The sequence below is a fragment of the Amaranthus tricolor genome, chromosome 1 (assembly GCF_026212465.1).
Source record: "Amaranthus tricolor cultivar Red isolate AtriRed21 chromosome 1, ASM2621246v1, whole genome shotgun sequence".
In the NCBI taxonomy this organism is placed as follows: Eukaryota; Viridiplantae; Streptophyta; class Magnoliopsida; order Caryophyllales; family Amaranthaceae; genus Amaranthus; species Amaranthus tricolor.
This window is the reverse complement of record NC_080047.1, coordinates 39,187,425-39,202,617: the sequence shown is the minus strand read 5'-3', so window position 1 is coordinate 39,202,617 and position 15,193 is coordinate 39,187,425. Positions and strand designations below refer to the sequence as shown.

General features: G+C 31.4%; 3 protein-coding genes across 3 annotated transcripts; 2 read left to right on the top strand and 1 right to left on the bottom strand.

Moving 5' to 3' along the window:
• Positions 1 to 2,972: 2,972 nt before the first annotated feature.
• LOC130810579 (uncharacterized) lies at positions 2,973 to 4,486 on the top strand. The gene is made up of 2 exons (XM_057676694.1): positions 2,973 to 3,979; positions 4,105 to 4,486. Exons 1-2 carry the CDS (start codon positions 2,973 to 2,975, stop codon positions 4,484 to 4,486), a joined length of 1,389 nt encoding a protein of 462 aa, XP_057532677.1.
• A 2,505-nt stretch (positions 4,487 to 6,991) lies between these two features.
• LOC130817942 (rapid alkalinization factor-like) lies at positions 6,992 to 7,909 on the top strand. Its single transcript, XM_057683933.1, has one exon. It carries the CDS (start codon positions 7,225 to 7,227, stop codon positions 7,609 to 7,611), a length of 387 nt encoding a protein of 128 aa, XP_057539916.1. The 5' UTR covers positions 6,992 to 7,224; the 3' UTR covers positions 7,612 to 7,909.
• A 2,666-nt stretch (positions 7,910 to 10,575) lies between these two features.
• Positions 10,576 to 15,193, bottom strand: LOC130817935 (heat shock factor-binding protein-like). The gene is made up of 5 exons (XM_057683920.1): positions 15,053 to 15,193; positions 12,945 to 12,998; positions 11,924 to 11,947; positions 11,774 to 11,816; positions 10,576 to 10,965 (listed from the first exon to the last, which is right to left on the bottom strand). Exons 1-5 carry the CDS (start codon positions 15,053 to 15,055, stop codon positions 10,805 to 10,807), a joined length of 285 nt encoding a protein of 94 aa, XP_057539903.1. The 5' UTR covers positions 15,056 to 15,193; the 3' UTR covers positions 10,576 to 10,804.

Sequence of the window (15,193 nt, the reverse complement as noted above, 5' to 3'; positions counted from 1 at the left end):
TGATCACTCTAATTGACCACATATTTCGAAATTCAACTGAAATAGATACTTAATTTAACCAAAAACTTAATATTTTGACTAACAAATAGAAAAGTTGGAAGCTCAAGGGCACCATGCGAATTTAAAAAACATTTGTGTAAAAGTCAAAAATTCAAAATCACCACGTGAAATTTCCCAAAAAATTTAAATTAAAAACTTTACAAATAGTGAATAATATTGAATTTTTTCCCTATATATTGTTAATTAAAAAGTGTTACCCATTTTACGTCCATGGAAAAGTTAATTCCCATGGTACCATCTACGTAGGGCAACCAATTTTTTTATGTCAGTCAATCAAAATCGCTTTCTGAGAAAGCAGTTCCACATATATAAAAACATCATCTGAAGTAGCGTTTTACAATTTTTTTTTTACTTTTTGTAAATAGTAAACCACCACCTAAGATGGCGTTTTTGCCTAAGATTTTGTTTTTGTAAAACATAAACCGTCACCTTAGATGGCGTATTAGCTGCATGATTTTTTTGTTTAAAACAAGCAATTGTGCATTAAACTCCTCACAACCTACATTAAAATAATTTAACAGTACTTCGTATTCTATAACAAATCAACCAACAACCAACTCTAATACTCAATTCACCTCATCCACCATTGTTTCAAATGAAAAAAAAAGAAGAATATAAACATTAACTATGAAAATAACGCATATGAAGTATACTATAAAACGACCATCCAAAATGATACATAAATTCAATATGTACAATGGTCATCCCAAGTCAAGTAATTTATACTCCCCGACCCCATTTGTTGCGTGCATCGGTGAAAGAGGTCCATGCGGACTCGTCAGCTTCTATGATGACATCAAGTGCAGGTGCTTGTCGCTGCTAGCATGCTGATATGTCAAGATCGGGTGAGGAGGCGATGGATTTGGAGGAGGGAACACATGCCCTAAGGGAACAAATGGCGACATATCATCCATAGATGATGATGGAGATCCCGTAGATCGATCTCGGGTAGATGAACATCTAGATCCTCTAGAAGAACCTCGTGAAGAACTACCTCTGTGACCAGAACCTCTAGTAGAAGGAGTGTGCAACGTATCATCATCTATGGTAGTAGGACGGGTGGGAATTAGGTAATCATACCCCATCTGACTTAAAACCTCTGGAAAATGTGGTACTTGCTCCAATTGAGATAAGACTCAATTCTTGATTGAAAAGATGACTTGGTTGGCCCTTATAGCTCCTATGCTAAGAAAATTTTACACGTTTTTCCCTTACTCCTATGCTAAAACCATTATGTTGCATTGTTCAATGTCAAATATATATGCCTTTTAGAATCGAACATTGACTTGAAGGTTACATTGATAAATCCAAACGACAAGCGCTGTTTTAACAAACAGAAAGACTTGATATGCATAAAATCTGGTGAACAAAATAAACCTTTTACCCCTGTGTGAATGTGAGTCATATTCCTATTATTCTCTTTTCATATCAGGTAGCATGTGGGAAAAGAGCAGGTGCACACACATGCTTACTTGATGAAACTAAGAGGTACGACTCTCTTGAGATTGCGTAAGTTGATCACAAACCAAATTTTAAGGCCTCTTCTCTTGCAGAAGTCCATTCATTGCTCGAAACACATTTTAATTTGACACCATGATACTTGAGATAGACATGAGGCCAATGTCCCTATTGTTTTTGGAACTACAACGGTTGAAGGTAGCTTTGTGCATTTGGCACTAATAGCTCATATGGAGGTTCTCGCTTAAGCATCTTCACTATTTGGTAATTAAAAACGCCAAAAGGCAAAAAAAAAAATTTTGATGAAAAAGAAGGGAGTGGAGACTCTAATTTTGATGATTTTGTATATAACATGTTATACACTACGTGTTCCTTCCTTTCTTGTGGAGGTTGTGCAAGTTTGACGAAAATTAGAGATTGTATTTTGTATGACATTAGATTTACCCCTATGAGTTTATGGTGATACTCGATGCTACTTTTGTCCTGTTTAGACAGATTTTGCATCAAATCGACAAATCTATGTTTTACTCGTTATAGCTAGATGTTAATTTTTGCTCCCCTTGTATCTATTTTTTTTTGGTCTTAAAAATAGATTAACACCTTTGTAGACCTTTCTTCTATACTCTAAATTCCAAAGCTTGTTGCACCAAAGTTTATTCTATGGTGAAAAATCTATTCAGTCCATCGAAATTAAAATTGGAAGAATGTAAGACAAATTATAATTGTTTATGCACTTCTGGTGAGTATTTCTAACTAAGTGTGGTAGTCTTAAAGTTAAAAAAAAGTCAAAGTGTGTAATTCAATTTGAGTTTGACTCATTACCGTCAATAAGCCGCTGGTGATTATGTGTTAATATTACTCCCTCCGTTCCTATTTGATCTTCCTATTTGGGTATTTCACAAAGATTAAGAAAAAGAGAATCTTTGGTGGTAGTGGGTATTATTTTAATCATATAATAGTGGGAAGTAATGATTGTATTGGAATAATGAGAGAGCAAATAATTGTAGATATAATTAAATAATCAAAAAAAAATCTGATTTTATTATAGAGAGAGAAATTACATGGAGGGAAAGTGACCACTTTCCGAATTGGGAAAGTTTACATTTTTGGTTCTAAAAAAAAGGAGGGAATAATTACAATTACATGGACCAAGTACATAATAACAGCCATCCAAAACAGCAAAATTTGGCCTTGCATTGGCCAAATTAGAAATACATGGATTACTAAAATGAATAATTACAAGTACAATCTCCAAAAAAATTACCTTACAAATTCCTAATCATCTTATTTAAGCTGCTGATTTAAGGCTTCAAGTATCAAATTCAAAACAGTAACAGAACAGCAGCTTCAAAGAACCAAAATAACACTGTCCAGCCACGATATTAACCCAAACAGCAGCCTCACAGTACCAAAAACAACTGTCCAGCAACCTCATTTGCATCATTAACCTTGTAATGGCTTCAAATAATGACGATGAGCTACAGGGGGCTTGGTATTTTGGATCAAATGCATACGATTCACAGTCTAGCTCCAATTATGAGGAGGAACCACAAGAAATTGATGCACAACAAATAGAACAGCAAGATCAACGTAAATCAAGGCTTACAAACGAGTTGAGGCATCTCATTTTACATGAAATGTTGTCACTTAAAGTAAGTGACTCACTCCCACATGGTACATTCGTACGAATAGCAAACAAATACGGTTACACACCAAGATCAATTCGAAACTTATGGAAACGTGCAATTGAAACCAAAGAAGAAAACAAGCCTTATGTTGTCGATTCAAAGTACAAGAATTGTGGAAGAAAAAGAGTTCAAGTGCCACCAAACGTACTTGAATCAAAACCAATGGGTGAACGTACATGCATAAGAGATGTTGCAACATGTTTAGACTTGGCACCAACAACGGTTTGGCGATTGATACGAAGGGGGGAGATTAAGGCACATTCAAATCCATTAGACCCTTCTTTAACGGATGCAAACAAGGCAAGAAGGGTTGAGTGGATTTTAAGTCTCATTCAAGAAGATACAATTCATCATCATCCAATGTATAAAGGTATGTATGACTTCATACATATTGATGAAAAATGGTTTTACTTAACCAAGAAGACACAAAGAGTTTATCTAGCACACAAAGAAAAAATTCCATATAGGGCGGCAAAGTCATCAAAATTCATTCCAAAAGCCATGTTTTTAGGGGCGGTTGCAAGGCCTAGATGGAATCAATATGGCCAATGCACATTTGATGGGAAAATCGGAAATTTCCCTTTCGTAAGTAGAGTTGCAGCACAAAGAAATTCAATTAACCGTCCAAAGGGGTCTATAGAAATTAAACCAACTGAGTCGGTTACTCAGGAAGTTTATAGGAGCATGCTCATAGAACAATTAATTCCAGCAATTCTTAGAAAATGCCCAAGTGATGGTCCATCGATAATTTCATCCAACAAGATAATGCAAGGGTTCACATAACAAATGATGATCCAATTTGGCAACAAAACAACAGGCAAGGGGGCTTTAGATTCATTCTAACTCAACAACCACCAAATAGTCCCGATTGTAATATTCTAGATTTGGGTTTTTTTAGGAGCATACAATCACTTATGCATAAGAAAATGCCAAAGAACATGAATGAGTTAATAAAAGCAGTGGAAGATGCATTCGAAGAGTTACATCCAAAGACTTTAACCAATGTTTGGATTTCATTACAACACCACTTAAATGAAATCCTAAAGGTTAAAGGGTCTAATGACTATGTTCAGCCACACCTAGGGAAGAAAGTTCAAGAAGACAATGGAAGGTTACGAATACAAGTGCGAGTACCATCACAATTGGTTAGGGAATGTGTACGTTTCCTTAACCCAAGCACAAATCAGCAAGGCACACAAACAGAAAATGAAGATGCTGCACAACATAATCAACAAATACTTGAAGCATATGATGAAGCAGTGGAAGAATCTCAAAGATGATTATAAATTACAGCCCCTCAGTTTATTTTTTATCATCATCAAAATTGTTTCTATAAAACTTAGGAGCAACTAATTATGAAATCAACATCAAAATGGAAATTTAAGGTCATGCATATGTATTTACATCATTATATAATTATCATTTTAGTTTTTTTGCCCCCTGATTCATCATTGAGGTCTTTGAACCTCTCAGCTTTTTAAAATTTGAACAAGAAATGACGCAAATTACGGTACATGAAAAAAAATATCATATGATGTGTCGATTGTACACAATTGCTACTCAACCAAGTAATTATAGATAATTTTTCAGATTTTAAGTCAAGTAATTGCATAAACACATCACAGGGGTTTAAAAAAAATTTCAAGAACAGACTTCCAAAAAAAATAAGACGAAATCAAAAAGGTTCAGAACAAATCCAACATCAAACATCACAAAATCAAACAAATCCAACAGCAAACATCACCAGCACTTATCATGAGTGTACAATCAAAAGGAAATTCAAGAAAACCTTACATAATTCACGTGCGTTTTTTAGGGTTTTTTTTACCCCTTGAAGCAATAACTTCCTCAGAAGTGTCAGGGACAACCAAATTAACTTGGTCTTCATGAATCTTAGATGGAGTTGAAGGATTAACATGAGATGGAGACTCCAAATAATACTCAAGAATACTTTGTGGTAATTCTTCTTCAACATTAGGAGAAGGGGTGGAATCACGAAACCTAGATATAGCATCATCCTCCATGGCCTTTTGATATGCCTCAAGATCTTTTTTAGTCCATTTAAGAATTTCATTTGAATAAGAGTGTGACCTCCCATTAATGGAACAAGAACAAAATTCTCCACGGTCACACAAACCGTCACAAAGGTATGATGGTATGGTCGAATCACTCTTAGATTCGACGGTTTTCATGGACAAACAAAAGCTTCAAACAGTAACAATGGAAGTCGAAGAAGAAAGCAAAACAGAGGGCTTGAAAAAATCAAACTCAACCAAAATTCACAAAACGAACATAAAAATGAAGACAAAATTCCGATCTACATTTTAATGTAGTAAAAATGGAGTAAAAATGAGGAATGAACAGGGGATAAAAGCTAAGAAAGCCATGGAAGAAACTCAAATAAGAGAGAGAAATCAACGACTTCTTTTGGGAGAGGAAGCAGAATATTCAGTAAATTAAATGACACACGCTGCTCCCAAGGGGAGTAAAAGAATCCAAAGGGTTAAAACAGATTTATTTAGGGTCAAAGAGGGTATTTGAGGGGTACAAATGGGAAAAAACTTTCCAAAAATGAAAAGTATTCTAAAGTGGAAAAACTTATGAAACTACCCGTTTTAGTAAGGTGGAAAAACAAAAAGAAACGGAGGGAGTACTAGTGTTTTCTTTTTGGCATATGATGTTCATACCCAAGGGATTTGAGATAAATCTTCGTGATTGTATACTATTATTGTCTTTTTAAATAGAATTAAAGAGAAACTCATATATGTAAATATCTCAACACCAAGCTTTGTTTTAATTTTTAATAAAAATATTTTTTAGTAAATATTAAGTTCTTTAACAAATTTAATTAGAAATAGACCACCATAAAATACAGCTAAGCATGAAGAGCAAATAAAGTGATTGGATAGAAAAGTGAGAAAATGTATGGCAAGAAATGATAGTTGAAGCATGTATAAATCATAAGCCACACCAACCTAAACTAATTCACCTGCATTTGTCAATACCGCGTTACCCATGTGATATACTCCACTTCCCTTTTTAAAGTCAAACTAAATTTGAGCCCTAGTGTTTTTGTCCCTATAATTTATACTCCCTCCGTTCCTTTTTGATCTTCCACATTTTTATAACGGGTAGTTTTAAAAGTTCTTTCACTTTAGAATACTTTCTATTTTTAGAAGGTTTTTATCTCACTTTTACCCCTTAAAATCCCCCCTTTTTTTAATGTACCCATTTTCTTTTATTTATAATTATTTTCTCTCTCATACTTCCAATACAATCATTACTTCACACTACTATTTAATTAAAATAATACCCACTACAACCTCATACTTCCAATACAATCATTACTTCCCACTATTATATAATTAAAATAATACCCACTACTACCAAAGATTCTCTTTTTCTTAATCTTTGTGAAATACCCAAATAGGAAGAACAAATAGGAACAGAGGGAGTACCATTCATCATTCGACCTTATTTTATAAATTGCGGCTAATGTGTAAGAAAAAATATAATCAAGTTGAATCTTATTCGAATCGTCTAATCGCATACTTTCATAAAATTAAATTCTTATAATTTTTAGATGAGTATAGTTTAATATATATTATATAAATAATCAAAATAACACATTGAATTGCGTAAAAAGTCAAATGTAACAAGTATAATGGAACGAAAAAAGTATATTACTCTCTCATGATACTGCCACAACACACAACATCGCAAGTATTAAAAAAAGTGATGAGTATATTAAAATTAGGCAGATAAAATAAAAAATAAGATAAAATAAGAGCATGTATGAAAAAAAACTTAAAATAAAATAAAAAGAACATACTAAAATAAAAATAAGATAAATAGAGTATTCAAAATGAGTAGTAATCCTTGGCTTCAAGAATAAGCCTAGGTTCACTTTCTTTACATATAATTGTGTGAACCACATTTAATAACAATATGAATAACACCAAAACATAGGCCAAACACATTCAAATTTCAATCTAGTGAAATCATCATAATTTATTTTATGATGGCATTTAAATTCCCATTTTTATTATCAAATTTCAAATTCATAATCATCTTAATTATTGCCTTGATGTTATTAATCTCAACCGTTGATTCATCTATAGGAGGATATGATCTTGACCAATGGATGGTTTCATCAGATTCCTCAATGATCAACTGCCAAGATGATGAGATTATTGGTGAATGTTTTGAAGATGAATTTCAAGTTGACTCGGAGTCATACAGGCGTATGTTAGCTTCAAGAAGGTATATAAGCTATGGTGCACTTAGGAGGAACTATGTTCCTTGCTCTCGACGTGGCGCTTCCTATTATAATTGTCGCCCTGGCGCTTCCGCCAACCCCTATCATCGTGGTTGTAGTCGCATTGCCCGTTGCAGGCGCTCATGAGGTGTGGTTTGATGACAGTCCATTTTAATATTATCACTTATTAATAATTTAATATATTATTATTATTATTATTATTATTATTATTATTATTATTATTATTAAATTAGAATACTATTTAATCAAAATTGTTGTGTAGTCACTAGTAATTTGTAAGTATGTTGTAAATGTGTGTCACTTTTGATTTTACTAATGTATTAATATTCGTTCCTATATTATTAATTGTACTTGTATTTAAATATTACTGAGAGAATTAATTCTCCTTAAATATAAGAGATTTTTCGGCCTTATTTCGATAAAAAAAAATTACTATGTGCTCAATCTCAGTATGTTTTTTTTCAAATAATTTGATTTTCTTCTGCAATAAAATAATGCATTTGATTTTGATATAATATTAAATTCAATGCGCTTAGACATGCAATAACATGAATACATGATCTTGACTTAATTACAAAAAATAATAAGAAAAACATTTTAAAATAAAAATATTTAGAAAATAAAATAAATTGAAGTATTTAAGAAAGTGAAGATACTAAAGTCTAAAGTTTAGGCGATAAAAAAGGCTAAATTATTCTTTACGAGCGTTTTTGTAAGAAAATTTTATTCCATAGTCAATTTTTTTTTCATAAATTTCCATAAAAAGTCATTAGTATTAATTTGTTTCAATTATCTCATTTGAAAAAAAATTATCTCATTTGAGCTAAACTCATTTCATACTAGCAATAAAACAAGTGTTATTTTATACCATATAATTTCATTAACGCTTTAAAATTAAGCCAGTTGAAAATTTGTTTTTAAACCAAAATTATAAATTACTATACGTAGTTTTTCATTAATATTTGACTTTTTAATTAAATATTTTTATAACAATTAACTTGAATTTAAAAACTAATAAATTTATCCATATTTTAATTGGTCAAATCAATTAATAACTCTACCAAACAAATATATCAAAACAAGTTTTTTCCATAAGCAAAAGTGAATGAAGATTATGAAAAAGAAAAGCAAATTGTTATTATTATAAGTGGTATTCAATCAATCTTTTTTCATGAGAAGGCCATGCGTTGATAAGTGGCACCATAATCATAATTATAATGATAATTGCTTAGTCTAGAGTTCTCTCTAAATACGCGTTAGTTCCTAATCATTACTCCTTAACTCATAAGAAATAAGAAATTATCACAGTTGTATATTGCATAAAAATAAAAAATGATAAAATAATTTAAATTGAGTGAATAATTTTTTAAAAATAGTTAAATATATGAGTGAGACTAAAAAACATGAGAATATTTCTATAAAAAATAAAATTATAAGAAAATATAAGAAACAAATTACAAAGAAAAGTATGATAATCTATTAAATTGACAAATAGTATTAGAGAGTATACATGGCAAGCCTACAATTGTTTTTGTTGTCAAAAAGTAGGTCTCATTCATACTAATTATATTATCACCACTTCATCATCCTTCCACCAACTTCCACCTTGGTTGAACTCTTTATGAAATTAACATTAATTTTTAAATAAATCTTACATTTTTTGTGCCACTAAAATGATTTTAGGAACAACAACACTAGGTTAATAATTGTTATTTGTCAACTTGGCAAATCATCTTTATGTGGAGGGATATAATAACGTGACATTTTTGAAATAATTGTAATTTATGTTTTTGTATTTTGCTTATTTTATTAGTATATTACCAACGTCAATCTAAAATAACATCTTAATTATCAGTAATAAGGATAAGATTGCATATATCCAAACTCAAGGTAATTGATCTTTATGTCCTATTGACATTCCTACATTAAAAAAAAAAAAGAAAATTCACCTTAATTTGCATAACCTATGAAATTTAAATGGAAAGACAAAATATTAAAAGGACTCGAAGACTATATATTAGAAAATTTTGAAACGATTAAGACATATTAACAACAAAATGAACGAAATAAAATAAGTTTCAACTTATTTCTAAAAGTAAGCGTGCAATTTTCAAATTTGTGGTTTGGGGCTGTTCGCAGTTAGTAATTGCGAACAGGTAAAAAAAAAATAGCTGTTCCCAGTTAGTAACTAGAAACAGCTTTGACTTTTTTTTGACCTGTTCGCAGTTACTAATTGTTAAAAGCATGCTCCACAAATACGCACAGGTCAAAAAAAGTAAAGTAGCTGTTCACAGTTACTTTGGGAATTGCACGCTTACTTTTGGAAATAAGTTGAAACTTATCTTATTTCGTTCATTTTGTTGATAATTTATCTTATTCATTTCAAATTTTTAAATATTACTTATATTTATTATCGACATTTGACTCCATCCTCATTTGAATAAATATTGGTATAGACTAAATTCACGCTAAAATTTTATGTCCTTTTCTTAGTAATTCCTCAATTTTCTGCTTAAATCACTTAATTCTACTCATTAAAAATAAAAAAGCATAATATTTTTTTTATATAGACTAAATTTATATAAGACATTTACCCTCATTCTTAAATACTCTCTCTATCCTTCTCCAATTTGCTTCATAATCTTATTTTGAATTATCAAACTCATTTTACCTCTTTGCTTTGTGCCCGAACATTTTTTTTTTATTTTGTCTGCACATTTAAATTCTCTTTTAACTGTATGTAATAATAATAAGCATGCAAATGCGGTGAGACCAAATAGTAATTCTAACTAATACTTCTGTTCTCTATGAAGAAAAGTGAAGACTATATGTATTTAAAAAATATAAAAATAATATCGATGGAAAAATAAAAAATCAAAATTATTAAAAAGTATTTAAATAAAATTAGTGAAAAACATATGTTGACCATAAGCAATATAAAAATATTAAAATAAAATAAATGGAAAACATATGAAGATCATAAACATTAATAAAGTATCGAAATTAAGATGGACAAGGTTAATTATATGAAAAACTTGTGATATAAATAAAAATATTTTTTAGATGAACAACATATAAAACAACTCAAAATGGCAAATAAGCACGTCATTAAGGAACAAATGGACTATCATATGACACCAATAAAATTTCATATTCAAACTAGTTTTTTAAAAATTATAATAAAAAACCCCAAAAAAGAAAAAATAAAGTAAAAAAAGGGGGTGTAGCACCAGGTTGTGACTATGAGTAGCCCCAAATCCACATTCACTAAGATAGTTCATTGTCCAAAAGGTCATGATCCATGAAGTCGATAACGAGCTCACTTAGAATCGTCTGCAGCATCGTCCTCAGCCTTACTCGCATCTGAATTTACTCTGGGAGTGATGTTAGGGGAAGGAGAAGGCGAACCTTCTCCCATTTCGGCTTTCAGTTCATTAATGCCCTGCTCTAGTTCCGCAATTCGACTGCCCATTTCGTCAAGTAAGCTCTAGTTAAGGCAACAAAACGGTCTCTGCCATGCCAAATTCAAGCACAATGCACGACACCAAAACACAATGACAAATTCAACTATATTCAATAGTCAGGGGCGGACCTTTATTCGGGCTTGAAGGGCCCCGGCTCCCCTGAAATTTTTGAGTCATTATATACAAGCAAAATGTTGTATAGCTGAGCAAAATCTAAACTTGCACATAGCGGATATAAAAGAAGCAGCAGCCGCAACAATGTAGCATGCAAAACTTGCTACCACTTTGACAATTGTGGGGAAAAGTAAACAATAACCAAACCTTTTACTAAAGTAGAAATGATTTTCACTGAAATATTCGGGATTGAGTGATCTAAGTATTGTTGTGTTGATCGTAACAGAGGGGTTTACGGTTAAACTGTTTTAATCATAAAAGACGGGGTTGGGATAATGCACACCATGGCTAAACATAGGAAGTAGATTATTGCACTACTATCAAAATAATTTATCATCATAAGTCATGGGGAAAACAAACCAACTTTCCTGACAAATGGTGTGAGTAGCATAAACTAATTGGTTCTATCCCAGAAAGATATTGGACAAAAACGAAAAATTGTTAAAATTACCACTTCTTTTCTTAAACGTACTCATTACCCAAAATAAATACTCCTTTTTTTAGAATAACTAAAGCACTGAAATCATGAATAATTATTTCTAAACTACAACTAAATTTTAATGTAAGTTTTTGGATGACGATTAACTAAAAACATGGTTATGAATGCCATACTTAAGAAAGGCATAACATAGGTTGACAATAAAGGATATCCTTTGTGATTATCGACTCAGACATAGCCTGGAACCTGGTTTGCTGCACGTAAAAAATCAAAGCAACACAATCATAAACTAGAAAATAGGACAAAAGCGACCACAGGGGAGTGGCTGAGACTTAATTTAAGCTGAAGTCATTGAACTTACCATTTGCTGAAGCAAATTTTGCACCTGAAGCAGAAAAGTAAACATTTCAAATGATTTTAGATGGTGGGAATAATGTATTTTGTTAAACAAAAGAAGAAAAAGAAGATTTTGTAACCACATTCTAAATCAGAGCAGCCTAGCATACAAAATTCCAGCGTAGTACATAGTTTGCCAGTTGAATCATTTCTAGTTTAAAAGAAGGTGTATGAATACTTACAACTAGTTAAAGACCGATCGGGAGGTGTTTCAGCTTATGGCCTCTTTCCTTGGGATGATTATTTTTTATGATTTATAACTAAACAGAAAATTTGTATTACAGTTTCCACGGCTAAAAACCTTGGTATCAATTTCTAATAATAAGGTGAAGGCCGCTCATTTAAGTTTACAGCACATGGTTTAAACTATTTTGAGATGCCAATGATTGGAGATACCCAGTAAGCAATTTATTTCCACAGATCAGGTTAGACATGAAATCCTTCTTCGATACAACTCATCTTTTGAATGGATTACACCTAAGACATACTCCATGCAACAGGGGTTTTGCAATAAGGAAGAAATTTTACATCTTGTGCTGGAAATATCAATAACAGAAACACCCTCAACTCCAACAAACATACATAAACAAAAAAAAAGAATATAGTTCAAACTCCAACAACTTCAAAGATTAGACTTACAAAAACGACTGTTTCTTGTCTAACACTAAATATTTTACACTTTTACTCCAGTTCCTGATGCTTATAAATTAAAACCTTTTCGAGGTAAATTCACACGCTCATTTTCAATGTGTATGCATAGAATAACAGAAAACAATTGAGAGCCCTATAGGCAGATTGCCGATAAGCAAAAGCATATTGAATACACTCCACATTGTAAGATACTGAAGTTATCTATAATTATATCATGCTAAACATAGTATAAAGAAGGCATCTGACATAACAGCAAAACTTCAGCATCATAAATACCGCTGACCACTTGCAGAAAAAAGGCTACAAATAAAATTAGTTTAAATTATGAGACTCACAAAGACTGTCATGTCAGCTGGGCTTTGCTTAGCATCATCGCCATCATGCCCGTCCTGAAATAAAGAAATCAATAATCCACATCTAAATTATGAAGGCGGGCAAATAAGAAAAAAGATAAAAATGGTTGAGGGAGAGGAAATATTTCATAATCAATGTCAATATAACAAAACGCACAAAAAGCCATCACATATTTAAGGCAAAAAAACAATTACACACCAATGTTGGTTATTATCATCTTAAATTACTGATCACATAGAAAACATGAATACAAGGTATCTAAAAGACTTAGCATAAGTCAATAGCCTCAAAGAGTTACTATGAAAAAAAAAATAACTTCCCAAACCCACAAGGTTTGAATTCATCCACTTCCAGGTTGAAAGAGTTACTAACAGACAAATTTTCTATTTCGAAATACACTAGGCTAAAGATATCCCAAACTTGTTATTAAGAGAACATCTAATAGGAAAATAAATACTCTAAACACTTGCAGCAAACCAGCAGAACACAGATGACCCACCACAACTCCTAGTCCTAAAATAGTTACCATTTTGCCTATTGGAAAAACAATTTATCTTTCATTTGCAACAAAATTATTTTCCTCTGGATTCACACGAATAGAATGAGTCCCTATTAGGGGACGATAGAGAGCCTACAATACTTGCAAGCCATTTTACTCAGCTCAAAATTTTCACGAGTAATAAAAAGCTAAACTTGAGTTGAGTATCATTTCTAAACGCAGGTGGGTTTTATGTAAGTCAAACTTACAAATTTTCAACTTCAAAAACTCTAGAATTGGGCTTGGCCAATTGGATATCAGATCACCCATCACTAACGTCCAATTATTTGGCATCAAGTACAAATCAAATAGCTCTTCGACCACAAGAATCCACACAAATAACTATTGTCAATAAACAAAAAAGGTAACAATTTAGCTTAATTAGCTAAAGCTAAATTAAAATAATTAATCATATTCTGCATTGCATCTCTTTCTAGATTGTTGAAATATAGGAGGACAATGCAAAAACTTGATAATGTTAGTATTCCACGAACATTCAACCAATGTGACATGTTTGGTTATTAGCATTAAATGTTTGAAATGGTGATGAAAATTTCACGTAATTAGGAATAAAAACTATTTTGCAAGGTTTATGATATGCTTGTCCTATTCTAATCATTTTTTCCTTATAAAAATTTATTTAATCATCATCTTAAAGAAAAACTCACGTTTAATTCATTACAATCAGAATGAGATAACACATCTCATTAAAATGATCATTAAATCTCATTTCCATTATCACCAATAACACAATAATATTTCATTACCCAAGTGGCAGTGGATTTTGAAAGGATCAAATGTAAGCAAACTTACTATTTTTAATGATAAAACTAACAAAGATCTTGTTTACAACCTTTAGTAGCGGTCATGTGCAACATCACATAAGAAGTGACATTTTACTTTTGTCCAATTTACTTTAATGTATAATCTACCTCCTTAACAACAAAATAACCTTTTGTCACAAGTCACTTACCACGAATGAACTTCAGCTTCACGGGTAAATGATAGAAGTAATTTCATAAAAAAGTCAGTTTGTTCATAAAATTGATTAGATAAAAAGAAAACTGTGTACAAACTAGTACAATAACATAACAATTAAAGATTTAAGATTCTTCAGTTTCCAAATGTTAAAGCAAGCTCAACCCACAATTTCTTCTCGAATTTGTCCCCAAGCGAAAATCAGAATATAAAAATTTTAAAAAACGTAACCCTAAAATTTAAAACCCAGATTCAGCCTTAGGGAGAAAAGAAAAAAGAAAATGTTGAAATTCTAGGAAAAGGAATCATGATTTGATTCAATTTTTTACCAAATAATATGTCAAAACTGTAAAATTTCTGTTAATTTCCGATAATTAAGAAAAAAAAGGAATGCTATTAGAAAATGAAAAAAAAAATTAAGAAAAAAATACATAAACAAAATCTAAAAATGTATATTACTATAGATCGGATGATGAAACATAAGAGATTATCAAGATCAGGTCGACTAGTGATATAGAATACAAAGAGTACATGAATGAAGAAATCAAAGAAAGAAAGAGTAGAGTAAGTTACCATAGCTAATTTTGCTGAAGAAATTCCTTGGAAATTTGAAAACTGAAAATTGAAAGTTATTGCCTAAAGAATGTCTCTTTTCTTTTGCTAGAGAGGGAAGTAATGGACACGTAAATGACAATTTTGTCCTCCTGTTTTTAT

Bases quoted from the DNA above. Each gene is read 5' to 3' on its own strand.
- LOC130810579 (XM_057676694.1), top strand. From the start codon at position 2,973: ATGGCTTCAAATAATGACGATGAGCTACAGGGGGCTTGGTATTTTGGA. The intron at 3,980-4,104 runs GTTCACATAACA...GGGTTTTTTTAG, and splicing joins TCCAACAAGATAATGCAAGG to GAGCATACAATCACTTATGC.
- LOC130817942 (XM_057683933.1), top strand. From the start codon at position 7,225: ATGATGGCATTTAAATTCCCATTTTTATTATCAAATTTCAAATTCATA.
- LOC130817935 (XM_057683920.1), bottom strand. The intron at 11,817-11,923 runs GTAAGTTCAATG...TTTTACGTGCAG, and splicing joins AAAATTTGCTTCAGCAAATG to CAAACCAGGTTCCAGGCTAT. The intron at 10,966-11,773 runs ATATCCTTTATT...ACTAGAGCTTAC, and splicing joins TGAGTCGATAATCACAAAGG to TTGACGAAATGGGCAGTCGA.